Source organism: Daphnia pulicaria, chromosome 5, assembly GCF_021234035.1.
Source record: "Daphnia pulicaria isolate SC F1-1A chromosome 5, SC_F0-13Bv2, whole genome shotgun sequence".
Taxonomy (NCBI): Eukaryota; Metazoa; Arthropoda; class Branchiopoda; order Diplostraca; family Daphniidae; genus Daphnia; species Daphnia pulicaria.
Genome location: NC_060917.1, coordinates 7020948 through 7047198, shown reverse-complemented (window position 1 = coordinate 7047198; position 26251 = coordinate 7020948). Strand labels below are relative to the sequence as shown.

The 26251-nt window shown below is 39.3% G+C and overlaps 2 protein-coding genes, 4 long non-coding RNA genes and 1 pseudogene across 14 annotated transcripts; 3 read left to right on the top strand and 4 right to left on the bottom strand.

Annotated features, from left to right (window-relative positions):
• Positions 1-3827: 3827 nt before the first annotated feature.
• On the top strand, positions 3828-6713 carry LOC124340449. Of its 2 annotated transcripts, XR_006918048.1 has the most exons (8): positions 3832-3874; positions 3943-4141; positions 4248-4339; positions 4401-4525; positions 4627-4758; positions 4829-4928; positions 4998-5085; positions 5266-6713. It is a non-coding gene; the product is annotated as an uncharacterized LOC124340449 (long non-coding RNA). The 2 variants fall into 2 exon arrangements; XR_006918049.1 differs by lacking the exon at positions 3943-4141 and having other exon boundaries at positions 3828-3874.
• A 6-nt stretch (positions 6714-6719) lies between these two features.
• LOC124340448 lies at positions 6720-18483 on the top strand. Of its 4 annotated transcripts, none has more exons than XR_006918046.1 (8): positions 6720-8062; positions 8128-8284; positions 8379-8926; positions 9692-9835; positions 10760-10853; positions 10916-11042; positions 18092-18204; positions 18273-18483. It is a non-coding gene; the product is annotated as an uncharacterized LOC124340448 (long non-coding RNA). The 4 variants fall into 4 exon arrangements; XR_006918047.1 differs by having other exon boundaries at positions 6720-8284; positions 8379-8468; positions 8564-8926; XR_006918045.1 differs by having other exon boundaries at positions 6720-8284.
• LOC124340440 lies at positions 12526-15171 on the top strand (annotated as a pseudogene).
• On the bottom strand, positions 15153-16764 carry LOC124340446. Of its 2 annotated transcripts, XR_006918040.1 has the most exons (7): positions 16613-16762; positions 16380-16537; positions 16148-16306; positions 15955-16076; positions 15825-15887; positions 15591-15752; positions 15153-15526 (listed from the first exon to the last, which is right to left on the bottom strand). It is a non-coding gene; the product is annotated as an uncharacterized LOC124340446 (long non-coding RNA). The 2 variants fall into 2 exon arrangements; XR_006918039.1 differs by having other exon boundaries at positions 15825-16076; positions 16613-16764.
• Positions 18484-18928: 445 nt separating the features above from the next.
• LOC124340447 lies at positions 18929-23433 on the bottom strand. Of its 3 annotated transcripts, none has more exons than XR_006918042.1 (6): positions 23133-23433; positions 20879-21063; positions 20059-20822; positions 19856-19995; positions 19587-19808; positions 18929-19199 (listed from the first exon to the last, which is right to left on the bottom strand). It is a non-coding gene; the product is annotated as an uncharacterized LOC124340447 (long non-coding RNA). The 3 variants fall into 3 exon arrangements; XR_006918041.1 differs by having other exon boundaries at positions 19587-19798; positions 23133-23432; XR_006918043.1 differs by having other exon boundaries at positions 19587-19798; positions 20121-20822; positions 23133-23432.
• LOC124340445 lies at positions 21640-22784 on the bottom strand. Of its 2 annotated transcripts, XM_046792970.1 has the most exons (4): positions 22359-22784; positions 22198-22289; positions 22078-22086; positions 21640-21996 (listed from the first exon to the last, which is right to left on the bottom strand). In XM_046792970.1, exons 1-4 carry the CDS (start codon positions 22648-22650, stop codon positions 21748-21750), a joined length of 642 nt encoding a protein of 213 aa, XP_046648926.1. In that variant the 5' UTR covers positions 22651-22784; the 3' UTR covers positions 21640-21747. The 2 variants fall into 2 exon arrangements, with proteins under 2 accessions (XP_046648926.1, XP_046648925.1); XM_046792969.1 differs by lacking the exon at positions 22078-22086 and having other exon boundaries at positions 22123-22289.
• A 1303-nt stretch (positions 23434-24736) lies between the features above and the next one.
• On the bottom strand, positions 24737-26147 carry LOC124340746. Its single transcript, XM_046793353.1, has 7 exons — positions 26043-26147; positions 25857-25988; positions 25717-25780; positions 25351-25649; positions 25153-25286; positions 24972-25062; positions 24737-24908 (listed from the first exon to the last, which is right to left on the bottom strand). The coding sequence occupies exons 4-7, from the start codon at positions 25632-25634 to the stop codon at positions 24737-24739; spliced, it is 681 nt and encodes a 226-aa protein (XP_046649309.1). The 5' UTR covers positions 25635-25649; positions 25717-25780; positions 25857-25988; positions 26043-26147.
• Positions 26148-26251: the final 104 nt, after the last annotated feature.

Sequence of the window (26251 nt, the reverse complement as noted above, 5' to 3'; positions counted from 1 at the left end):
ACATATTCTTGATCAAAATTTCACGCTGAGCACGATGCGATCATAAAAAAACTTGCCACCAGGTGGCGCTGTTTTCAACACTTAGAAAAAGACACTTCTACTGCTCAGAACCATTTGAAACAAACATATTCTTGATCAGAATTTCACGCTGAGCACGATGCGATCATAATAAAATTTAGTTCCAAAACTTGTCACTAGATGGCGCTGATTTCAACACTTAGAAAAAGACACTTCTACTGCTCAGTACCATTTGAAACAAACATATTCTTGATCAGAATTTCACGCTGAGCACGATGCGATCATAATAAAATTTAGTTCCAAAACTTGTCAATAGATGGCGCTGATTTCAACACTTAGAAAAAGGACCTTCTACTGCTCAGTACCATTTGAAACAAACATATTCTTGATCAGAATTTCACGCTGAGCACGATGCGATCATAAAAAAACTTGCCACCAGGTGGCGCTGTTTTCAACACTTAGAAAAAGACACTTCTACTGCTCAGAACCATTTGAAACAAACATATTCTTGATCAGAATTTCACGCTGAGCACGATGCGATCATAATAAAATTTAGTTCCAAAACTTGTCACTAGATGGCGCTGATTTCAACACTTAGAAAAAGGCACTTCTACTGCTCAGAACCATTTGAAACAAACATATTCTTGATCAGAATTTCACGCTGAGCACGATGCGATCATAATAAAATTTAGTTCCAAAACTTGTCAATAGATGGCGCTGATTTCAATACTTAGAAAAAGGCACTTCTACTGCTCAGAACCATTTGAAACATACATATTCTTGATCAGAATTTAACGCTTAGCACGATGCGATCATAATAAAATTTAGTTCCTAAACTTGCCACCAGGTGGCGCTGATTTCAATACTTAGAAAAAGGCACTTCTACTGCTCAGAACTACGTGAAACAAACATATTCTTGATCAGAATTTCACGCTGAGCACGATGCGATCAAAATAAAATTTAGTTCCAAAACTTGCCACCAGGTGGCGCTGATTTAAACACTTATAAAAAGGCACTTCTTCTGCTCAGAACCATTTGAAACAAACATATTCTTGATCAGAATTTAACGCTGAACACGATGCGATCATAATAAAATTTAGTTCCAAAACTTGCCACTAGGTGGCGCTGTTTTCAATACTTAGAAAAAGGCACTTCTACTGCTCAGAACCATTTGAAACAAACATATTCATGATCAGAATTTCACGCTGAGCACGATGCGATCAAAATAAAATTTAGTTCCTAAACTGGCCACCAGGAGGCGCTGATAGTTCCAAAACTTGCCACCAGGTGGCGCTGATTTCCATACTTAGAAAAAGGCACTTCTACTGCTCAGAACCATTTGAAACAAACATATTCTTGATCAGAATTTCACGCTGAGCACGATGCGATCAAAATAAAATTTAGTTCCAAAACTTGCCACTAGGTGGCGCTGTTTTCAATACTTAGAAAAAGGCACTTCTACTGCTCAGAACCATTTGAAACAAACATATTCTTAATCAGAATTTCACGCTGAGCACGATGCGATCAAAATAAAATTTAGTTCCTAAACTTGCCACCAGGTGGCGCTCATTTCAACACTTAGAAAAAGGCACTTCTGCTGCTCAGAACCATGTGAAACAAACATATTCTTGATCAGAATTTCACGCTGAGCACGATGCGATCAAAATAAAATTTAGTTCCTAAACTGGCCACCAGGTGGCGCTGATAGTCCCAAAACTTGCCACCAGGTGGCGCTGATTTCAACACTTATAAAAAGGCACTTCTACTGCTCAGAACCATGTGAAACAAACATATTCTAGATCAGAATTTAACGCTGAACACGATGCGATCATAATTAAATTTAGTTCCAAAACTTGCCACTAGGTGGCGCTGTTTTCAATACTTAGAAAAAGGCACTTCTACTTTTCAGAACCATTTGAAACAAACATATTCTTGATCAGAATTTCACGCTGAGCACGATGCGATCAAAATAAAATTTAGTTCCTAAACTGGCCACCAGGTGGCGCTGATAGTTCCAAAACTTGCCACCAGGTGGCGCTGATTTCAACACTTATAAAAAGGCACTTCTACTGCTCAGAACCATGTGAAACAAACATATTCTTAATCAGAATTTAACGCTGAACACGATGCGATCATAATAAAATTTAGTTCCAAAACTTGCCCCTAGGTGGCGCTGTTTTCAATACTTAGAAAAAGGCACTTCTACTGCTCAGAACCATTTGAAACAAACATATTCTTGATCAGAATTTCACGCTGAGCACGATGCGATCAAAATAAAATTTAGTTCCTAAACTGGCCACCAGGTGGCGCTGATAGTTCCTAAACTTGCCACCAGGTGGCGCTGATTTCAACACTTAGAAAAAGGCACTTCTACTGCTCAGAACCATGTGAAACAAACATATTCTTGATCAGAATTTCACGCTGAGCACGATGCGATCAAAATAAAATTTAGTTCCAAAACTTGCCACCAGGTGGCGCTGATTTCAACACTTAGAAAAAGGCACTTCTACTGCTCAGAACCATGTGAAACAAACATATTCTTGATCAGAATTTCACGCTGAGAACGAAATAAAATTTAGTTCCAAAACTTGCCACTAGGTGGGGCTGATTTCAACACTTAGAAAAAGGCACTTCTACTGCTCAGAACCTTTAGAAACATACATATTCTTGATCAGAATTTAACGCTGAACACGATGCGATCATAATAAAATTTAGTTCCAAAACTTGCCACTAGGTGGCGCTGATTTCAATACTTAGAAAAAGGCACTTCTACTGCTCAGAACCATTTGAAACATACATATTCTTGATCAGAATTTAACGCTGAACACGATGCGATCATAATAAAATTTAGTTCCAAAACTTGCCACCAGGTGGCGCTGATTTCAATACTTAGAAAAAGGCACTTCTACTGCTCAGAACTACGTGAAACAAACATATTCTTGATCAGAATTTCACGCTGAGCACGATGCGATCAAAATAAAATTTAGTTCCAAAACTTGCCACCAGGTGGCGCTGATTTAAACACTTATAAAAAGGCACTTCTTCTGCTCAGAACCATTTGAAACAAACATATTCTTGATCAGAATTTAACGCTGAACACGATGCGATCATAATAAAATTTAGTTCCAAAACTTGCCACTAGGTGGCGCTGATTTCAATACTTAGAAAAAGGCACTTCTACTGCTCAGAACCATTTGAAACAAACATATTCTTGATCAGAATTTAACGCTGAACACGATGCGATCATAATAAAATTTAGTTCCAAAACTTGCCACCAGGTGGCGCTGATTGCAATACTTAGAACCCCTTCTACTGCTCAGAAACATGCAATCTAGGGTATATTCTTGATCAGCATTTCACGCTGAACACGATGCGATCATAATAAGGTCAAGGAGAACTAGATTCAATCAATTATGGGCTTTTTTATGTTGCCACTAGTTGTCAATAGATGGCGCTGATGTTGAAACTTTTAAATTGCATTCTAACGCACTTCTACTGGTCGGATCATTTTAAAAAAAGTATATTCTTGTTTCTCAGGTCAAGGAGAACAAGATGCAATCAATCCTGGGCTTTTTTCACGTTGCCACTAGTTGTCAATAGATGGCGTTGATATAGAAAACTTTGAATTGAGTTTTAAAGCACTTCTTACTGGTCAGATAATTTTTTAAATCCTATATTCGTGTTCCCCATATCAATTATTATCTTTTAAGTACATTTTGGCAAGTTTTTAAGGTCTTTTTATTTTAAAAAAGATGGCGCTGCATAAAACTTTATTGTGTGCGATTGTCGTCTGCATTATTGTCACGTGATACCATTCGGTGTTGGCGTGTGAAACTGTGACGGCGTAGGATTGTTGGTAATGGAAAAAGAACAGTTTCTTGAGATTGCCTTGATCTTCTTATTATGTTTTTTTTTATGGTTTAGTTGTTACTGAGAGTATGTACAAGTTTAAAGGACACAGTCAAATTGTCATTATGTTGGTGCACTTTGTTCCCAAAACCGAAACAAAATTTAAACAGCAAGTTTTTGTCATGGCTAGTTGTTGTGTTGGACGTTTATGATGAAACTGATGGATCAGAACTTTGATTATCACCTTGAATGCCGAATAACTGTGACAGAATCAGTAAATTCTATGCACATCCACTCTGCTTAATGAACAATTTGTTTTTCGTTACTTGCTATTTTTCATCTCTAAACTTTTATGAAATTTTTCATTTGTTGATTAACAGATAAGGAAGGACCGTATAAAGGCATCACATGTTCACATCACTATTTACACCAAAATTTCAAAGCAAGACATTGAACCTGCCCAACTTGACAAGTAATTTTAATACTTCAGTTTCTATTCCTGTCTGAAGATCAACCTGCCTTTTTCCCTATAGGTTTTGATGGCCATTTGATGTTCAAGGTGATAATGTAGATGCTGAATTTCTGTGAATTTCAATGTCATGGCTTTCTACTAGTAGCGATTGCATGTCTCAACCCATGCTGAAACACAACAGCAAAAGTAAATGTGTTATATTGACCAATTTCTATTTAGGTTTAGTTTATCGGTGATGTTATGGTTAGTTGGCCAACCATTATAATTCATATTTTCATATATTGTAGGTATTCTTGCTCATGGACCATAGGATCTTTTCCGAATCTTGGAATTTTGGTAGTGAAACCTGTGACAGCATACTCGTTATGACTGTTTCTACATCCCTGTATGTGGTTGGAGGCAACCCATCTGAGAGATAGGTAGAATTTTATTTTCATTGATAAATTTGTAAATAATTTAGATAATTATCCTTATCCCATTGCTACTTAGAGTTTCAGTTACAGTCACATGACGAGTGTGAAGTGAATGGAATTCTCATTTACTTTGCTGTTTGTGAAAATCTTCAACACATGACATACACTAATTGAAGGTCAGTAGGTGACTGTTATCCAGTTGAGATTTTACAATAATGTGCTTAAGCTTTGATTCCATTGGTTAGTTTCAACATTTCGAAATTTCATCAAGTCAACAGCTATTACCTTCAATCACATGTGTGCTGTTGTAAAGGGGAGTTTGTTGTTCCACTGGTGAGTTTTCTATATTTCTATTGATTTGTATTTATATCTTATTGTCACCCAGTTTTGTGTAAATTTTAGTTTCAACAATACTAAAATAGATATCGGATAATATTGCCATATTATATTTGGGTTGACTATTTTAAGTGATAAAATGCAACATTTATTTTTTTATTTTATTTTTTATTGTAGGTTCATGTGTAGCAGTGATATAGCTGTCCAAAGTGTATTGTTGCAGCCTGTGGTGAAAGATATTGTGCAACGAATTGCGAAGGAAGGAGCTGCGGTGGTGTAATATCCTGTACTACTGTATGGGGCTGTGGTGTAGTAAGTTGGACTCTCTTGCAGGTACCGCGTAACTTTGTTGGCGTCATATTCAGAAGAGTCCTGCTGGTAGGACGGCGTAGCAGCTGAGTAATATGAATCAGTTTCCTCGGGTAAATCGCCGGCATTATAGTGGGAAGAAGATTCTTCGTAGGCCTACCGGGAGTAGATTCCAGGTCGTATGGGCTATAGTAATCGCTGGGCAAATAGTAGCTCGCTACAGCTTGGGTGAAGGGAGCAGGTCCATATGCGTAGCTAGAAGTAGTGGTATGGTAACCATGCTCTTCGTACCGGTAGCCATCAGTGGTAAAAGTTGGCGCTGAATAATAAGAACTCTTTGTGAGTGGCTCGTACACACTCATTTCATTGGGTGCTACTTATCTGGTAGCACTCCCTTAAGTAGCACTAAGTAGCATTTTTTTCGCAACCTAGAGAGTAGCGTCCTCTACGTATTAGGTAGAGGATCTACTTTATAGTAGTACTTTGCTACTATTGAACTACTTTCTGCTGCAAGTAGCATTTCACTACTAATAATAATACTGAAATGCTACCACAATCACAGTAGCGGTCGCTACGATCGCACTAGCCTATATGGAACCTGCATGGCCGTTCTCTTACACTAGAACACAATCATTCTAACGTGGATTTGTGTTTGAATAATAATGCTGTGCATGCGTGTGCATGCTATAGCTTTTCATCTATGAAACGAGTGTGTATGCTGAGAAACGGTCGAAGATACACAATAAAATTAAAATATACAACGCAGAAAGCATTCGAAGTTAGAATTCTTGAAAATATACAACAAGGTATTATTTGCATCAAAACTTCTAGATAAGAATTTTGATTCGATGCTGTAAATAATTTACAAAGACGGATAAGGTGCATCTATGTAGTTTATGGAACGATCAAACCCATGATGAGAGAAAAGAAGAGTAAGAAGGCAGTGCGGGGAATGGGGGGGGAGGTGACGTTAGAGGAAGGAGAGAGTTAGAACGAGGACGGGTTCTGGAGCTGTTAGATCAAGAAGTAAGAAGGATTGGGATCCGAAGAGAGTTAGAACCTAGAGCGTTATAGCAATCATAAGGAACGATGGGTGTAGTGGTTAGCGTACAGCGCTACGGATCCCAAGGTGTAAGGTTCGATCCCAGCCTCAGACAACTTTTCATTATTGAAAAAAAGGTTATTAAGTAGCCTATCTACTAATGAATTGATGGTTGCGACGGTTACTATGCAAGTAGCGTTCCTCAACTTATAAGTTGCACTGTCCATTTCGCATCTTATAAGTAGCGCTAAGTAGCACTCATTTGAATGAGAGTGTACTCGTGATGGTCGGATCAGCTCCATAATTCGGTGCAACATCGTAGTGAGGAGCAGCTGTTGTGTAAGCGAAATAGGCAGTACTCTCGTAGTAATAACCAGCTGTGGTGTAGTAGCCAGAAGTGGTGTAAGCTGTTGAAGTATAATAAGTAGCCGTTGTTGCGTAATGGGATTCGGCTTCAGCTTTGTAGCTAAGAGAGGCGTAAGATGGAGCAGAGAAGTAAGAAGCTGACGTCGAGTAGTAAGTTGGAGCCTCAGTTCTGTAGCCAGCAGTGGAATAAGACGGCAGAAAATAACGAGAAGTCGTTGACGCGGATAGTACGAAGGAGCCGGAGTGGAGTAGTACGAATTCGACTTGACAGTAGTCGTTCCGTATTTCTGTAAATAACAAAAAAAAATCTGGGTATGAATGACTCTTTTTAAAACGTTCACATCTACAGTGACGTACCTGATAAGGCGTGTTGGTTGTCGTGTAGCTCTCGCCGTAAGTAGAAGAAGGTTTTAATATATATGACGCCACTCCGATCCCGTATCCAGGTTTGACGACGCCACAGGAGACATTAACAACGCTAGTCATTAGCGGAACAAGTGAAAGAATCAATCCCAATCTTCCTAATGCATTTCAAACAGTAGGGAAGCATAACTATTGTTAAAGTACTAAAGTTTCAACTTTCAACAAAGATCAAGAAGTTTCTTAATTACAGAATTTAAAAAAAAAAGCAGACGAAATTAAATAAGGCAAAGAATGTAAACAATGGACAAGGCGAAAGCTAATTATACTTGATGGTTTGTTTGAATACACCACAATGTTAAATAATAATAATAACTTACCTATGACGATTTCAAAAAGTACCAAAGTTGAATGAAGCTCAACTAAGGGTTTTCACACGTTTCTGATTTTTATATACCTGTGCCCTCTTTGATGCAATGCCTAATTACTCCCCCAAAACAGATGATCCTTAATGGCGCGTTAAAATTTCAACATTTTTTACAGTTTTTCAGTATACAATTTTTCAGTTGATTGAAAACTGACACATTGGTACAATTCCCTTACACTGAATTAATTTTGTATTAGTCCAATCCAAATCCTATTTTTTTAGGGCATTTGTCTAAATTATAAATGTGGAATTCTCAATAGAATGGTTTTCTCAATAGATGGCGGTATTGATTCATGATTTTTGTTCTCAATAGAGGGCCTGACTGACTCTCCACCAGGAACTAGCACAACAGCAGGTGTGTGTCTGTGCTAACAAAACTGCGTATTTTGAAATTTAATTTAATCCGTTTTAAACGGGTCATTTCGATAAATGGGTTAATTCACCCACAATCTTAACATACTTCAGTACAGGTTGTAAATAGGATGTGTAGTAACAGTATTTGGGAAACTGTTAATCTGTTATGTGTTATTATTAGTCCATTATGTGCATGTGCATCCAGCATTTGGTTGACATGAGATCAAAAATGCGCTTTTCAAGTTTTGTGGGTATGTTAAGACCAGTCCTTCAACTACGGCGGTTTGCTGTCAAAAGTTAAGCTATCTTTTCTTCGAAAATTTCCAATGAATTCATAGGTAAATTCGAGTGATTTTGTCTGTAACTTGTCAGTAATGTGTTCTATTCTGTGTACATGTTGGATAACCTTAATGTTTTTCATCAAACTTACAGTCTGAGGAAACGTGAAAGTGGTGCAGCCTACCGTCAACTATTTTGTTCAAATGCATTCTATTCTACTGAATGTGCCATTGAAATGATACAGTTAACAACCAACACTAGCTTAAACTAACCTACATTCTTCTCATGTTTTATTAGAATTTATCTTAATTATCGGCTGTTTCTTTTGGACTTGCTAGATCACCGACCCCAGAATGGACCATTCTCTCATTCCATTTTCTAGAGAGCCTTGGATAACTGATTTATGGTTTCATGTGTAAGTTCACTTATCATGTTACTGAACTTTCTTCGTTCAAAAAGGTCAAAGACTACACGTTCAACAAGATTCCTTGTTTGCTAACCCGTTGTCTGCCACCCTTGAATCTCTCTGTTTGTCAACAACTGAAAAAGAGGTTCCTGAATGGATGGAAATGATGAAAAATCGCCCGGAATTGTGCCTCAAGGCCAACCAGAAAATAGCTCAACGGATGAAACACGGGCAGTTTCCTTACTCCAAAGAATTTGAACAAGATTCTGATGGCTTAGCATAATCCTGCTTGGTGGTGAGGAACTAGTAACACATTTCTACTTACTGTTCTAATTTTAATTTCCTTAATCCTTACTTTAGTCTTTAGATATCCTTTTTTGAGTTAAAGAAAGGTTTTCGGACGGCATTTCTTTTAAACCTGGAAAAGTTGTTCAAGTTACTTGGGGCTCAAAGAAAAACAGAGACATCATCTTATACAAGACACTCAATACTTCATTAAGTGCAACTGAACAGTTAAATTAATTTCAGTGTAGAATTGTGTATCTCTTTTTGAAAACAAAGCATTTCAATTTCGGCTGCCATTTTGCTTAAACTCTTCTTTTTCCTTGGTGTAAACATAGGATCAATATATTTTTGTTTGCATTAATGTAAACTGCAAGGTTGATTTTTTTTTGTAACTGATAGACTACAACTTTTCAATGCCTGTTAACTGATTTCGTCAGGGGAAACTTGTCAGCAACACAGAAAGTATCTGAAATTTGAAAATTATTCTTCTGATGTTTACATTAATAACCGATTTTTTTAAGTTAACACGTTGAATGCCACGTATTTTCCCCTGTTGTCAGTTCCTGAGGTTCACTCTGATCAGTTTTGGTGCTTCTATGAGTGGGAATGGGAAGGATCTCTCGCTGGCGTAATGGGTCTTTTTCTAACAGTTTTGTTTCGTTTCTTTGTTTTTAGTTTCTGATGCAATGGACTCTTTGTATATTGCAGAATAGATCAATAAATGTGCAAATAAAAATAATTTGCTATATGGCCTTGTTTTTTTTACTTTATAAAGGGTGTTCATGGCAGACTGAGCGGGAGCGCGAGTGTTGCAGGTCACTGGAATGATCGCCATTTGGAGTTTAGTGTTTGGCTGTTGAAGATGTGTTGCGATTTCTTGGTGATGAAAATATGATGATTCTAGTGAAGAGGATATTGCGTAAGTTTCGACGTTTCTTATGCCTTTATTATTTCAATGAGTGTCAAATTGTCAATGACCTAGAGCGGGAATTGTTTACAAACAATTTTAAACATTTCTTCTTTCTAACGCTAGACGGCCTATTTCAACGGTTTTTTTCCAATTATTTTGAATTACTTTGCACATCTCTAAAACATTTATCGGCAGTTACTGTTAGACAATTTTTAGTGAAAACTGACGAAAACGATTCCACCAACAAAGCTCACTTGTTAGAATTTTGAAAAATTGCTTTTTTTTCTACTTCCGGTTTTCTCATTTCAGACAGTAGTTCAGTAAATATTCATCCCACACACAAAAGAACCACATATTCGTGATCCTCGTCAAATTTGTGGTAAAGTTCATGTTTTGTTTTGTGCGTTTTCGTTCTTCCGGTTTCAAAAATTTTCCTGAACAATAGTTCAGGAAAATTCTCGATTTTGACCAAAATCTGGATTTCGTTTAAATAACACTTTTTCGACCCTAAATTTCATGGAGATCACGAATATTTGGTTTGTTTGATCATCAGCTCAATGGTTAAGGCGCTATCGCTTACTTCCGGTCTACTTCCGGAAAATTTGCATGAAACTAACAAGTGAGCTTTGTTCTCTGTAGAGTTCTAAAGATACCGTGCTAGGTTTAAGCAAACAAAAATCATGTTTTCAAGTTTTGTGACTATCTAAAGGTTAGCCCTTTAGATACTGAGTTTTAGATGTGTCAAACAGATGGCGTGATGATTGTAAGTTATGGGCTAATGGCGGTTCGTTGTCAAAAGTTTAGCTTTAGCTATTTTCTTCGTAAATTACCAATTAATTTGTAAGTAAATTAGATTGATTTCGTGTGGAATTTGCTGAGCATGTGTTCTTTTTCTTGAATATGTTGGATAACCTAAATATCATTAATTTGCAGGAGAAAACGTGAAAGAGGCTTGCAGGCTACTGTCAACTTTTTTTGCCAAAATCATTGTATGCCTGCTGAATATGTCAAATGATACAGCATACAGGTATTAACCAACAATAGCTTTATTAAAGTATTGCTAAAACATATTCTTCATCTTTGGTATAGGATTCAACACAATTATCGGCTGATTTTCATTGGACTCGCTAGATCACCATAACCCCAGTTTGGAGTTTGGACCAATGTTGGCTGTAGCAACATCTTTTTCTAACAAATTTACATTGGCAGTGTTGTGGTATTATATTCTTTTATCAGAAATGAAACTTTATGTTGTGTCTTAACTTGAACATTCTGTCGTAGAGAAGGTTGGCGGAGATATAGGCCCGGTCGAAATAGGCCCCGACGAAATAGGCCCGGCAAATAGGCCCGGACGAAATAGGCCCCTACGAAATAGGCCCACTTTAAAAATATTTTTAAAGTGGGCCTATTTCTCCGTCAAAGTGGGCCTATTTCTCCCAATTATTTCTAAGTTCCATAAGGTACTCTGAAATATTTTCATAAAAACATTCGACCTACTCTACATGAGCGAGCAGGCGGAATAATCTGCGAGAGATCCGCCACCGTATATATTCATTGCCGTAGCTCAAACCACGATGAGTGATTTCACACATTGCCGTTTCGTTTTTCACATGTTAGGCAGCTGATTCCCGTCTTTATTTTTTGATGAACGTATTCCCCTTGATCTTAACTGTAAAACTCATTTGTTCAAACGTCGTTTTCACTTATTAACTATCGCTAATTTAAAAAAATGAACAAATTTCCGTGTTTTCTTCGCCATTTATTTGTTCCGTAGCTCGATCCCCCCTTCAGCGGCTCAGCCTTGAACGCGTCTCTCCCCTTCAGCGGCTCAGCCTTGAACGCATCTCCCCCCTCTACCTATGCCAATGCCAGTACTCAGGTGAAGTAGGAAATGAAAATGTTTGATGAAATAAATCTTACGGATTGATTTCAAACATATCCATCTTAATTTCATGTTTTTTTTAAAGCAACAAACGCATATCACTTTTAAGTTTCTTGTTTTATGGGGCTGACGCGAGGTGCTGCTCAAGCCGCCAGAAGGGTGGTCAAGCGGGGGAGGCTGCACGCACTCATGGGAGAGCGGTGAGTGAAGGGGGGTTTACCTGGGCCATACCATACACGCCCATGTTTTCTCTTTTCCGTCTATGTCAACGGGTGGTCTAGTGGTTAGCAACTCGGGGTAATAATCTCAAGTGCCGGTGTTCGAATCTCGGACATGTCGCCAAGGAATTTTATTTACAAAATATTTTAGAAAAATTAATAGCTCAACAGCATAAAGCGGTGTGGAACTACCCTGGCGAAATTGATGGTTTTTTTTTTTTTTTTTTATTGATGATGTATACATTAATTGATTTAATATACAGCACGAAAAGAAAATTTCTATTATAGTTGATTGAATACCAAATGTGGTTTTGAAGATTTCCATCTATCGGTGATAGTGGCGTCACTAGCGTGGTTCAATAGCGTCATGAAGATGGCGTCATCTGCTCATCGTCAACTTCAGCGTTTAATTTACAAATAAGAAATAGAAATCTTATAAAAAAATTTAAATAGCTTCAACATGTGTACATTTTATTTTTAATCGTTTTAAAATTTGAATTACAATTTTCGTTACATTTGATCTGTAAGAATTCAATTTTGAATCATTTTCATTTCAAATTGATTCACACACATAGCAGACGCCAACACATCAAGCGTCATCAATAGCGTGGTCTATGGTGCAATGCTATCGCTGGAGTAAGTTGTTTACCTTCAATTCGGGTATGTTAGAGAATTATATCATGTTATTTTCAATCTTAAGTTGCTACTATTGTAATTATCAACTTGTGTGAATAGGTAGCGTCATGATCGCTGCTGATTGCCTTTCAAATAGGTTTTCAGCATTCTGCTTACACCTTTGGCATAGTCACATATTTCACAATCCAACATCAATTGGTACCAACAGCAGCCCTTCTCTCCATCATCCAGAAGGGTCTGAGATCAGTGTTGGAGATGTGAGTGACAATTTTAATATGATGAAATTTATCTACCACCAAATTTTTACTCGTTTATGTTTTTGTTTTTCAGGATGGTTCGGAACAACCCATGGAAAGCTTATCACTCATTGATGCTGTGATGCCTGATGTTGTTGCAAGTCGTCAACAGCAAACACAGAGCAATCAGAAATCAAAGTGGTAAAGACAGAACCACCAAATTCCAATGGAGATGAACCCATGCATTCCTATCGTAAGATAGTCAATACTTTTCTTTGATTGATTTGACAGCTACAAAGGAACTGGAGGCATTTTTGAAGTGTGCTGGAATTCTCGGGGCGATCTGAAGAATATCGGCCAGTTGACGGACGTCATCAGTTCCAAAGCCTTGGGTTTCATGGAGACGGGCTATCAGAAAGAGTTGACTTACAAACGGGACGATTGATCCTTCAGTGCTTTTGGGTAAATATTTAATTCCAACAAAAATGCGTCCAGTCTTTTAATTCATCATTTGAAATGTTAGTAAAAGCGATGCCGCTGGTAGCACCTGGTTAACGGCTTTTGTGGCCCGATCCTTCCGCCAAGCTCAGCCTTACATCACCATCGAGGATCACGTCATCGAAGACTCTCTCAAGTGGCTGTCGGCCAATCAAGCGCCCAACGAATCATTCCCCGAGATGGGCAAAGTATCTCACACGGACATGCAGGGCGGATCCGGCAAAGGTGTCCCTCTGAGGCCTACGTCGTTTTGGCATTCCTGGAGAACAAGGCTGGACTCAGGTACGGGCCCAGTATGCAGAAAGCGGCCGAGTTTCTCGTCAAGGAACTGCCCTCCATCACGGATCCTTATGCCCTGTCCTTGGTGACTTACGCCCTTCATTTGGCCGAGGTTGAAGAGAGGGATGAGTCCTTTGATATGCGTCAGGCTAAAGCCAACACGACGGAAGAAGAGTTCCGTTTCTAGTCGAAACCCAAGTCGGAAAAGGACAAATCCAATCCTTGGTCCAGCTTGACGACGTCTGTCGACGTGGAAATGACGGCCTACGCCTTGTTGACTTTCCTCCAACGTGGACTGGTGATTGAGGCCCTGCCCATCATGAAATGGATGGTAGCCAACAGGAACTCGAACGGCGGTTTCTCTTCCACTAAGGACACGGTAATTGGTTTGTATGCCCTGGCCAAATTAGCCGAGAAGATTACAGTGCCCAACACCAACATTAACGTCAAAATCAAACACGACACCGGTGCGGAGACATTTTCTCTCAGTCGTGAAAACGCCATGGTTCTCCAAAAGTTCGAGGTAAAACGACTGAAACTTATTCTGTTTCCATTTTAACAAGTAATTCATTTGGTTTTTCTGTAACGACAGCTTCCTCCCAAGACCACCCATGTGGAAATTTCAGCCGTTGGAAGTGGATTCTCCATTATCCAAGTGTCAACTTCTTACAATTTGAATGTCACTGGAGAGTGGCCGCTATTCACGCTGGATCCTCAACTCTTTAAGAACGCCAATCAGAACCGCATGCAGTGGACCATCTGCTCCAGGTATCAATTGAATCCCGTGTCTAATTATCGTCTCCAATTTCATTTTAAAACTTATTTGAATTGATTTCAGTTTCGTCGGTGAGGAGAGCAACATGGCCGTTATGGAAATCACTATCAGTTTGCCGTCGGGTTACGTCATGGACGAGGATTCCCTACCGAGTCTCAGAGCCACCAAAGTTATCAAGAAAGTTGAAACGAAAGAAGGTGGCACTGGAATTTCTTTGTATTTCGACAAGTTAAAAACCCCTTTTTAATGCGACAGTTTTCCTTATTTAACGAGAAGGTTAATTAAAATTTTAGATGACGAGGAATACGGTTTGCCCAACTGTTCAAGCGTATCGCGTTTTCAAAGTGGCCGAGCAACGTAAAGTACCCGTCATCATGTACGATTATTACGACAGTTGTAAGTCTCAGGCTGCTGATAATTAATTTCAGGATTTTAGTCAACTGATTTCCCCCCTCTTTCCATTAGCTCGAAGTGCTCGAGTGTTTTACGAACCAGTTCCAGCCAATGTGTACGACATTTGCCAGTCAAACGACTGCAAAAATCAATGCTCTTCTTATCCGGGTTGGAGTGGAGACGAAGAAGGAACCAAAGGATGGGGAACGCTGGACGGTCGTAGCAATAGCCGCCCCACTAGTGGCCAGCAGTCATTGCTCCCGACGTTACTCTGTTTTGTTTTGTCAGGTCTCACAAGTGCTTTACTCTTAATTTAACAATAACATAACAAAAATTATTATCTAACTTGTCTCTCATTTATCCTAAAAAATTTTTCATTGATTGATTGTTTCTCTCTCTTTTAAAAAAATAAATAATTTGAACCCTTATTTTTCCATGTGCTGATTGATCCCCCGTCAAGGCTGTATACTGTTGATTGTCGATCCAGTTTTAAAGCAAAACAACAAATTTTGCGTCCAGGAAAATGTAAAATTGATAATACACCTGATCTGAATTGATCGCTTGATAACATATGCTTTATAGTTAAAACAATCAGCCGCAATCAGCACACCGCAGTTTCATTGATTGTAGGCTACCTAGATTTTACTTCCAAACATGAATACACTGGTCAGTGGAGCATGAGGCAAAACTGACATTCGACTGCCAATCTACGTCGAGTGCTGGGGCGGAATGGAAAGCAAACTGCTGCGTGCACTGACTCGTTGAAGCGTCCCAAATGGTCGTCTAATGAAATAAATAAATTAATATCAACAGTTTTCGTTTTAAAAAAATGAAAACTTAGGTCTACTTTGTCGAATCCAGCACTAAGGATATAGTTGCCATTTTTGTTCCATTTTAGTGCGACAGTAGGTCCTTTATGCTGTCCCAAAGTGCTAGCTAATCTTCCATCAGTTGTCCAAATGCGAGCGTAATCATCGTAAGAGCCAGTTGCAAGCAGAGTTCCATCACACTAAAAAAAAAGAACTCTGTTATTAAACAGCAAACTATTTGGCGCTTAAGTTATAAGAAAAAACATACATACCAGTAAAGTGAGGTGGCATCTTTGTTGCTCGGAACTTCAGTTCCACCCTTCTGAATTAAATGCCTAATAACAAGTTGAGTTGGTGAAGACAAGTTGTCATTCATGTTCAAAATTCTGGCAGTACTATCACCAGAGCCAGAAGCCAATAAATCAGTTGTTGGGTTCAGGCGCAGATGAAAACTTCAGATTCATGGCCACGAAGTACAGTTGATTTGCTGGCAGGTATCTCTACTCCTGTTTCCTCTTCCCAGCCTTCATTAAATAGTTGAAGGGAAAATAAGTAAGCAGTTCAGGGGATCAAAAAAAAGTATTGACCATCTTACGATAGGAATGCATGGGTTCATCTCCATTGGAATTTGGTGGTTCTGTCTTTACCACTTTGATTTCTGATTGCTCTGTGTTTGCTGTTGACGACTTGCAACAACATCAGGCATCACAGCATCAATGAGTGATAAGCTTTCCATGGGTTGTTCCGAACCATCCTGAAAAACAAAAACATAAACGAGTAAAAATTTGGTGGTAGATAAATTTCATCATATTAAAATTGTCACTCACATCTCCAACACTGATCTCAGACCCTTCTGGATGATGGAGAGAAGGGCTGCTGTTGGTACCAATTGATGTTGGATTGTGAAATATGTGACTATGCCAAAGGTGTAAGCAGAATGCTGAAAACCTATTTGAAAGGCAATCAGCAGCGATCATGACGCTACCTATTCACACAAGTTGATAATTACAATAGTAGCAACTTAAGATTGAAAATAACATGATATAATTCTCTAACATACCCGAATTGAAGGTAAACAACTTACTCCAGCGATAGCATTGCACCATAGACCACGCTATTGATGACGCTTGATGTGTTGGCGTCTGCTATGTGTGTGAATCAATTTGAAATGAAAATGATTCAAAATTGAATTCTTACAGATCAAATGTAACGAAAATTGTAATTCAAATTTTAAAACGATTAAAAATAAAATGTACACATGTTGAAGCTATTTAAATTTTTTTATAAGATTTCTATTTCTTATTTGTAAATTAAACGCTGAAGTTGACGATGAGCAGATGACGCCATCTTCATGACGCTATTGAACCACGCTAGTGACGCCACTATCACCGATAGATGGAAATCTTCAAAACCACATTTGGTATTCAATCAACTATAATAGAAATTTTCTTTTCGTGCTGTATATTAAATCAATTAATGTATACATCATCAATAAAAAAAAAATAAAAAAACCATCAATTTCGCCAGGGTAGTTCCACACCGCTTTATGCTGTTGAGCTATTAATTTTTCTAAAATATTTTGTAAATAAAATTCCTTGGCGACATGTCCGAGATTCGAACACCGGCACTTGAGATTATTACCCCGAGTTGCTAACCACTAGACCACCCGTTGACATAGACGGAAAAGAGAAAACATGGGCGTGTATGGTATGGCCCAGGTAAACCCCCCTTCACTCACCGCTCTCCCATGAGTGCGTGCAGCCTCCCCCGCTTGACCACCCTTCTGGCGGCTTGAGCAGCACCTCGCGTCAGCCCCATAAAACAAGAAACTTAAAAGTGATATGCGTTTGTTGCTTTAAAAAAAACATGAAATTAAGATGGATATGTTTGAAATCAATCCGTAAGATTTATTTCATCAAACATTTTCATTTCCTACTTCACCTGAGTACTGGCATTGGCATAGGTAGAGGGGGGAGATGCGTTCAAGGCTGAGCCGCTGAAGGGGAGAGACGCGTTCAAGGCTGAGCCGCTGAAGGGGGGATCGAGCTACGGAACAAATAAATGGCGAAGAAAACACGGAAATTTGTTCATTTTTTTAAATTAGCGATAGTTAATAAGTGAAAACGACGTTTGAACAAATGAGTTTTACAGTTAAGATCAAGGGGAATACGTTCATCAAAAAATAAAGACGGGAATCAGCTGCCTAACATGTGAAAAACGAAACGGCAATGTGTGAAATCACTCATCGTGGTTTGAGCTACGGCAATGAATATATACGGTGGCGGATCTCTCGCAGATTATTCCGCCTGCTCGCTCATGTAGAGTAGGTCGAATGTTTTTATGAAAATATTTCAGAGTACCTTATGGAACTTAGAAATAATTGGGAGAAATAGGCCCACTTTGACGGAGAAATAGGCCCACTTTAAAAATATTTTTAAAGTGGGCCTATTTCGTAGGGGCCTATTTCGTCCGGGCCTATTTGCCGGGCCTATTTCGTCGGGGCCTATTTCGACCGGGCCTATATCTCCGGCTTCCGTAGAGAAAGCTGTGACCAAAGTAATTTTCTCTGGACTCATTCCGTCTATTGGAGACCTTGAGAATGGGAACTACTACATCTACTGGGGAAACCTGATTGGTGTCAACTCATCATGTGTAAGTTCAGTTGCCATGTCCTGAATTGAATTCTTGTTATTATCTTGTTGTTCTTGATCTCCATGTAGGTAATAGCCAAGAGTTGAACATGGAAAGGGGGTTGGCATCTCTACAACATCAATTTGGCGTTGACTTCTCTACAACATCAACTTGGCGTTGACTCTACGATATCAATTTGGCGGTGACATCCGACATGTGCTTCGCAGATCATCTATTGTTATTGGTATGATGTTTTGTTAGTTAACCCGTTGTCTGCCACGCCTTTGTTCTCCCCTAGCTCCTTAGTACGGGCCGCGCTGTTCGGTCTCGTGGTTTTCATGCCGCGGGGTCGGACAGTCGCACCAGCCCCAGATTCGCCGAAAGGCCCCGTTAGGCAATGCACCATAGGGACTTCCCCCTTGTCGATGCGGTGATGGATTCTAGAGGTTGTGCATTCCATCTTCTCCTGTCACCGTGTCAGCCCGGACTTGTCAGCAATGGCAAGTCCCACTTTGGTCATAGATCCTTCAGACGTGGCGCGTAGAGTAGTAGAGAGCAACCTACGGGTTGTATGGCGTGGCAGCCAACGGGTTAACTTAAGTGTATGTATGTGTGTGTGTGTATGTGATTGTAAAATGTGGTGGAATTGTGGGTGGAGGTGGGACAATAAAGCAATTCCTATTAAAGTTTCTTGTTTGCTGTGTCTTATAACTTATAATAAAATCATGTTTAGAATAAAATCATGTTTAGCACTTGACTTGTATATTTCTTACAACTTTGAAGTTTCACATAAGTTATAGTCAGAAGTGGATGATCATCTCCAAACTCTTTAAACAAACTTCTATGAGGAACCAAACACTATCTGCAACTCCTGTGGCACAGCAATTTCAGGAGAACACCAGCACAGCTACTTCAGTTCTTTTTCTTCAATCCTGTATCAGCTGCATAATCACATCTCTCAACTGGAAACAGGCTGCAAAACCACTGCACAGGCATAGTTTAAGTATCATCAAGTCCTATGGGGAAAAAGGAATATTATTTTCCATGATCAAACATCAGATGCAAAAGAAATTGTGTAAAACAAATGACAGACATTTTTCCAAGATTCCATTGGCATTTGGCAATGAAATTTTAAATGGAGATTAAATCCCAGGAAAAGAGAATTCTGTACATCTAATTCTTAAGGGTTAGAAAAAGTTTGCAATACAGAGAGGAAAATGTTGTTCTAGTTTGATCAAAATAAAGTTGTTAACTCAAGGAATCTGATATCTTTCACGGAAACTATAATTTGGAAGCAAGAAATAGTACCACTTGTTGTCTACATCAGATCAGAGTTCACTTGTCAGTTGAATTTCACAAAAATAAGACTTCCCAAGTTACAACCAATAAATTCATCAACTTACCATTTCAAAAAGTCTTCCTGCAATGACACTTCAGGATAACACCAGCTCGATAAACTGCATGCAGCAGCAGCAGCTCAACTTGACTCGATTACACCTTTTACCAGCTGGCTCCAACGAAATCACTGTAATGATGCCGACCATGTAGCTCAGACTTTGTTGAGTTCTCACATTCTGCAACAGTTAAGCAACGGGATCTCCAACCTGAACACCAACTAATAAAATCTATAGCATCATTGCAGGGAAATTTATCATCAAAATTACTCTACTACCTCTGTAGTGTTTCGGCGTGAGATGAGACGTGCATCCGAACAGGTAAAGCTAATAACCGACGACATTTCGGCAAATTGGAAAGCAGTTTCAGTCCACGTGATCGATTATTTGGCCAAATGAAAATTATATGCCAGATTGCCTGTAAATTCACACAGCAACGTCTAGGGTTAACTACATTTGAGAAATCCAAACTAGAATTTACCATTAAATTTCACTGCTGAAAATGTAGATCGACATCTCAATTCCGTAACGAATTTGGAATACCTTTTCACTTGGCGTTTCGGAACAAAATGGCGAAAATTTCGTCCCCTCAAAGACACTCGCGTCATCTGGCGGCTGGGGGGGACAACTTGATTTTAGCCACCTACTGACGGAGCCAAAAGATTCCTCCACGTTTGACTGTACGGAAAGGAATCAAGGATGGATGGATTGTCGGACACTTGGAGATATTCAAAATTCAATGAAGTTCTTCTATTCTACTATCGGACATGAAAATAGTTTTAAAATCGTTGGAGTTCTATTGTCGGACATTTAAAATTCAATGTAGTTCTATTGTTGATCATGAAAATAATTAAAGAATTTATTGGAGTTCTACTGTCTCTGAGCAGGTATCGGAATCGCATGTGCTATAAGTAAAATTTTGGCAAACAAAAATTCAAGGTCCCTTTAAGAGATAAAGAAGAAGTCCCCCTAATAAAGGTGAAGATTAGAATAAACAGAAAATCTATGGTATTAGCTATAAATACAAGAGTTAATTTCCAGGCTTAGTTTCTTGCCACAATTTTTGAAATTCAGCACAAAAAGGTTCAACGGTCCAGGGATCATTAGTGATTATGACAGATTCGTTGTTACCAGTGACAGCTTGTGAAGTCCAGTTGAAGGACCCAGAGCAAAGCAGCTCATCGTCAATAATAAAAAACTTGTGGTGCATTAGAAATGGGGGTTTGTTGGTATATACCCGGATCCCTGTTTGATAAGTGGAAAATAAGCATGCTTTCTAAAATTTGTATAAAGTCCTTTACCATCTTTCATAAAACGGTGATTCTGGGATCCGAAAGCTATCTCCATGCTCTGGTCTGTAATCACTCTGACTCTGACTCCAACTTTGTGACGTTGCAACACAACATCTGCAATCTCAAAACAAGAGATGCAATAAACAGCAATGTCGATAGATTTCCTTGCTGACTTTATGTGGGAAAGTAGTTGCCTGCATTGCAAAAAGTGATAAAATAAAGGTTATCTTCTACAGTCATAGACCGACACACAAAAAACTCATATATCTCCAACCCATGGTATAATAGGTTGAGAGGTACCTCCACTCTGAGAGGAGTCCCCACCCCGATGGGGGGCCCGATTTCAGGCGGTGTGGTGGCGCTAGTTGGAGGTAAAGTTAGTCTCAACATGGGAAAGATAGGAAATAGCATCTTATTTGTTATTCTGTTAAGTATAAAATTACAGTTTTCGAATAATTTATTTTTTTTATTGTTTAACATATTTGTAGCATCACATTTCATTATGTCATGTGATGATTCGTTAAATACAATAATTTTTAAAAATTTTAATGTTGCGCTCTTCCGTTTTTCTAGCAACAGCTAGTTTGGTAGAGGTCGCGGCGGGTATATAAAGGATAAAGGGGAAAAAAAAATTTTGATATAGAAGAAACCATGGCAACCAAGCAGAAGAACCATGTTAGCCAGCCGTCATTTACTCAGTTTCTGTTTGTTTTTATTGTGTGAAAACTACGACGATATATCGGTAATTAAATAATCAAACAACTAGGTTTTAACACATTTTGAACGCGTTTTATTGCTTGAATTGTTTCTTCAACTGTACATTAGTCAGTAAGAAACTAAGAACGGCAGTACGGTAAAATGAAACAAAGAAAAAGAGACTAAGAGATCACTTTAGCTTGTTTACGCAGTGATTTTGACTTTGATTGTTGACTGAATTCTTTAACCCACTTTTTAGTTTCCAGGTAATTTCTGATGATTAAATACTCCAAAACTAATTTTCCGACAAGTTCCTTCCGGTGTGTGTTGCAGCAAATGGTGGGATTGAATTTACTTTCCTTCACCATCACACCCAGAGTTTCCATCGATCTTTCAAACCAGTCCAGGATGTTCAATTTCCCTAAGTCAACCTATTTAATAGAGAAAAGTTAATTTTAACTGTTTGGTGGAAAGCGTGTAAGAATTTATGATTTCATGAATAATAAATGTACCATGCAATAGTTTTGAAATGTTTTTTTCTTAAAAACTAAAAGTACCTCTGCCCGATAAGCTTCTTCAACAATTATGAACAAGTCGAACATTTTCATGTTGATAATTCCCGTTTCCCAATAAAGGGCCTTCTCAGTTTCTTGTAATGGCATATGTTGAGCTTCATGTGCTTCATGTTGGCTGCATGTGACTTTTGTCATGTGAGATGGGCAATCTATAACACGATAAAAAATATTTTATTACAGTGGATAATGCAGCATAAAGACACGTAAACAATACTTACTAGGAAATATCTTAGGAATTGCACCCGGTTTCAGTATCCATCTTTTCCGTTCCTGGAAAACTTGTTGTCCTGCAACAGTCAAGAAATACCCTTTGTCTATGTCACAATCTGCAAAATGATGGGAGCAAACCCTCGACTTGTCAGTGAATATGTAATTTTTTCTAGGGATATATTTCATCCAAAGTTTTTGCATTTTTTTGTCTTTTGTCGAGAACAACGCAACTTTTTCTGGGACAGTTCCCTTTCTTACATAACCAGAAGTGCACATCGGGACACAACAATAATTCGGCATTTTTTACAACTTTTTACAACCGACTGTCACGAAGAAAAACGAAAAACACTTACAAGAAATGAAACGCCATTTCTTTTTCTAATGACAGCCATTTGTCTGCTTGGTTGCCATGGTTTCTTCTATATCAAACATTTTTTTTCCCCTTTATCCTTTATATACCCGCCGCGACCTCTACCAAACTAGCTGTTGCTAGAAAAACGGAAGAGCGCAACATTAAAATTTTTAAAATTATTGTATTTAACGAATCATCACATGACATAATGAAATGTGATGCTACAAATATGTTAAACAATAAAAAAAATAAATTATTCGAAAACTGTAATTTTATACTTAACAGAATAACAAATAAGATGCTATTTCCTATCTTTCCCATGTTGAGACTAACTTTACCTCCAACTAGCGCCACCACACCGCCTGAAATCGGGCCCAACCGGGAAGGGCCCAGTGGAGGTACCTTTCAACCTATTATACCATGCTCCAACCTGAAGCCAGTTGTTGTGTGGCTGAAATCGCAGCGAATCCTCGAACAGCCTTCGACTGAATCGAAAAAGTCTTTACAGGCAATTTGTTTATCAGGAAAGAAAATCACTTGTCTAATCACTGGCTTTGAATTTTTTCGCTGCAGGTAATTCAAGCCTTGCCGAGTGCATTCTACCAACACAATTCCTACTACGACTAGACCAAGTTTGGGGATAAAACCAGAGATTTCTACCGAATTCATTTCGTTTATCGACTTTTCTTCAACGAGTTTTGTTGTATGCCAACTTACTTAACAAGTTTCGACTAGGAAATAAATTAATAACAACGTAAACGTGTGAAGAACGAAGATGGGATTTGAAAGGGAAGGGAAAATAAATCAACGTTGCCGGGTTATTAAAAACAGTTTTCAAAGTTTCGGAAAGAATAAAACATTTTAGAAACGCGTCTGGGAAATGTATTTTCAATTTTCATAGCTTCTACACATGAAACAAAATAAAGAAAAAAAAACGAATAAAAATCCCAACAGAATCTCAATCAATCACCTTGAGATGACCTTTATTGGTTCCCAATACAAATCCCTGCCCAGCAGTAGGAAATTTAGGAATCCAGCGAATGCAATTGAGACTTGTCAATCCAACGTCAGTCGTTTGACTTAAATCACGTACGTGGAGCAAACTGCCTTGTGGCGGGGGAATGCTCTGCTTCTTTTCTAACAACGGATGCATTTGGTCTGCCGGAAGGTCGCCGACACTATTTTGGCCAGCAGCATTAGCAGCCGTAGTTGACGGATTGTTTCTCTGAGCTTGAAAGACTTTGGTAGGAATCTGATACACCTGGGCCCAGAGTGTTGGAAGAGCATGATCACGACTGGCCACAGACAGAGCGCGGGAACTCGCCAAGCCCAGCAAAAGATGGCGACAAGTTGGTGAAATGCTGACGGACACGACAAACTGGTCGACATTGACTTGTGCAAGGCACAAACCCAACCGAGACGGTTCTAAACTATGCAGACCTGGTAAAAAATACAAAAAAACACAATCAATTCAATAATAACAAATTTAAATTCTGTTTTGTTAGTACTAATGAGAGCTCCAGTGAGTGAAGTGCAAGGGACGAGCGTAACGAGGATCCGGCCGTCAGCTGAAACATCGACACTGGCGTCATTGTGGATTTTGCTTTCGGGAACGACAATGTTGGCGTAAGGATCGCGGATGTCGGGATTGCATCCGTCTTTGGCGAAGAAATTCCAGGCCTGGATGCGGTACGTCAGATGGGCGCTGACTGACACTTGTGATTCCGCATTCCGGCGGAGAGTCCAGCGCTGCTGCCCTGGTCCTTGTTCGGCTCCCCCGAAAGCAATTCCGGCAGCTCCAGTGCCTCCTCCCATGACATGTCCGACACGCGGGAAACGTAAGGGAATGACTGTGGAACGGCTGAAGTTCCAGGTCTGGGTGGAATTCCTGGAAGTGGTCTGGCCTGACTGCTTCCGGCTACTGATGTTGTCGTCGTTGCTGTTGGTGGTTGCGGAGTAGGAGCAGGAGTCGCATCGACCGAATCAGATGAATTGATTCCGTGTTGGGAAAATAAACTGGTGAGACTTTCCACCTTAGTCGAAAGCCAGAGACGATAACGAGTTCGTTCTTGGATCGTTGTTATCGCCTCCGCTATCCGGCGCTCCTGGCTGTTGAGAGCTGGGAGCGTTTCTGCTTCCGACGCCGTAACCCATATTGTTTAGCTGCACATTAACTACCTGAGACAAATACTCTCTCCACAAAAGCCTGTCAAATATAATTGGCAAGTTAAAAACTGCAGTCCCAATGAAGCGATTAACATTCGTTTACCTCATTCGCTGCTTAACGCCTCGGGGTGAACGAATGGGACTCGACTGTCGCCAACGATTCGCTGCCGTTACGTCGGACTCGGCCGTCACATCTGAAAGAGTGGGCCAGTAAATTAAAAACATGAACAGTCAAAATTTATGATAAAATGATAAATGTTCGTCCCAACAGAGACGAATTTTACCAGTGTCTGTATCGGAACTGTCTTCATCTTCAACAAGGCGAAACGGGCGATAACGTGGCGGAAATCCAATGTTTAGGCTACTATCCATCCGCCTGGGCGGTTGACAATGATCCAAGCTGCCACCCGAGGATAATCTGTTTCGAATAAAAGTGATAATATTTAACTTGTCAGCAAGTCATACAACGAAACCAAATTTACCTGGACTCGAAAGAACGAGCTCTTTCCAATGCCAATCTCTTCTGGCTCGCCAATGGCGGATGCTGTGCAGGACATAAAGAGGCCCACGGCCCGCCACGGGATGATACGCTGCTATCACTAAAACTGGCCGTGGACGCACCACCACTGTCGATCAAACTTTCTCCAGCGGCCGTGGAACTATCGGTATTTGTGCCAATGCCGTTGGCTACAGCGGCTTCGTTCAGCTGGACCAATATGCCCATTGTCTGACGCTGAAATCGGAAATGTGACTCTAGACGCTCCATCAAAGGATGAAGTGACTGAAAAAAAAATGGTAAAAATAACAAATTAATCCACGACAATTTCATTATAATCTCAAAATGTTACCTGATCGCCGGAAAATGGCTGTCAAACAATATTTGGTCAGACGGTATCCAAAGTTTCACGGCATCAGAGTGGAGTCTGAGGTATATTCGAATTCTTAAAATATAACCTGAACGAACGAGATTAACAGCTACGCGGCTTACCTCGTTACACACTTGCATGGGCTAGACAACACGCAGACGATTAAATTAACGACTTCACGAGGTCCCTGTAACCTCATTTATCATTTCGTTATCGGTTTTAAGGTAACAGCCTCGTCAACTTTTGAAACGTTCCTAAATGAAACAGAGCTACAGACAGTACAAAGCAAGCAGATCTTGAAATAATACCTTAGCATTTAAAGAATTCTATTCTGCACCATTAAAGACCTATGGAGATTCAGGAACAACAGATGGGTCCAACTAAACTTTAAAAAGCATAGCGCCGACAAATGACTGAAAGTGTTAAGATTAAATTGTAGTAAAGTAACAGGAAGATTACGAAAATAGACTTTATTGGTAGTAACCTATACAATCAGTTGAAATGTCTTGGCTTTCAT

What these genes read in the sequence shown, in the direction of transcription:
- LOC124340445 (XM_046792969.1), bottom strand. Translation starts at nt 22,650, where the DNA reads ATGCCGAATTATTGTTGTGTCCCGATGTGCACTTCTGGTTATGTAAGA. An exon ending in AATTCCTAAGATATTTCCTA is followed by an intron (nt 22,290 to 22,358) that starts GTAAGTATTGTT and finishes ATCGTGTTATAG; the next exon opens with ATTGCCCATCTCACATGACA. An exon ending in AAGAAGCTTATCGGGCAGAG is followed by an intron (nt 21,997 to 22,122) that starts GTACTTTTAGTT and finishes TCTATTAAATAG; the next exon opens with GTTGACTTAGGGAAATTGAA.
- LOC124340746 (XM_046793353.1), bottom strand. Translation starts at nt 25,634, where the DNA reads ATGGAGCGTCTAGAGTCACATTTCCGATTTCAGCGTCAGACAATGGGC. An exon ending in GCTCGTTCTTTCGAGTCCAG is followed by an intron (nt 25,287 to 25,350) that starts GTAAATTTGGTT and finishes TATTCGAAACAG; the next exon opens with ATTATCCTCGGGTGGCAGCT. An exon ending in CAGTTCCGATACAGACACTG is followed by an intron (nt 25,063 to 25,152) that starts GTAAAATTCGTC and finishes CCACTCTTTCAG; the next exon opens with ATGTGACGGCCGAGTCCGAC.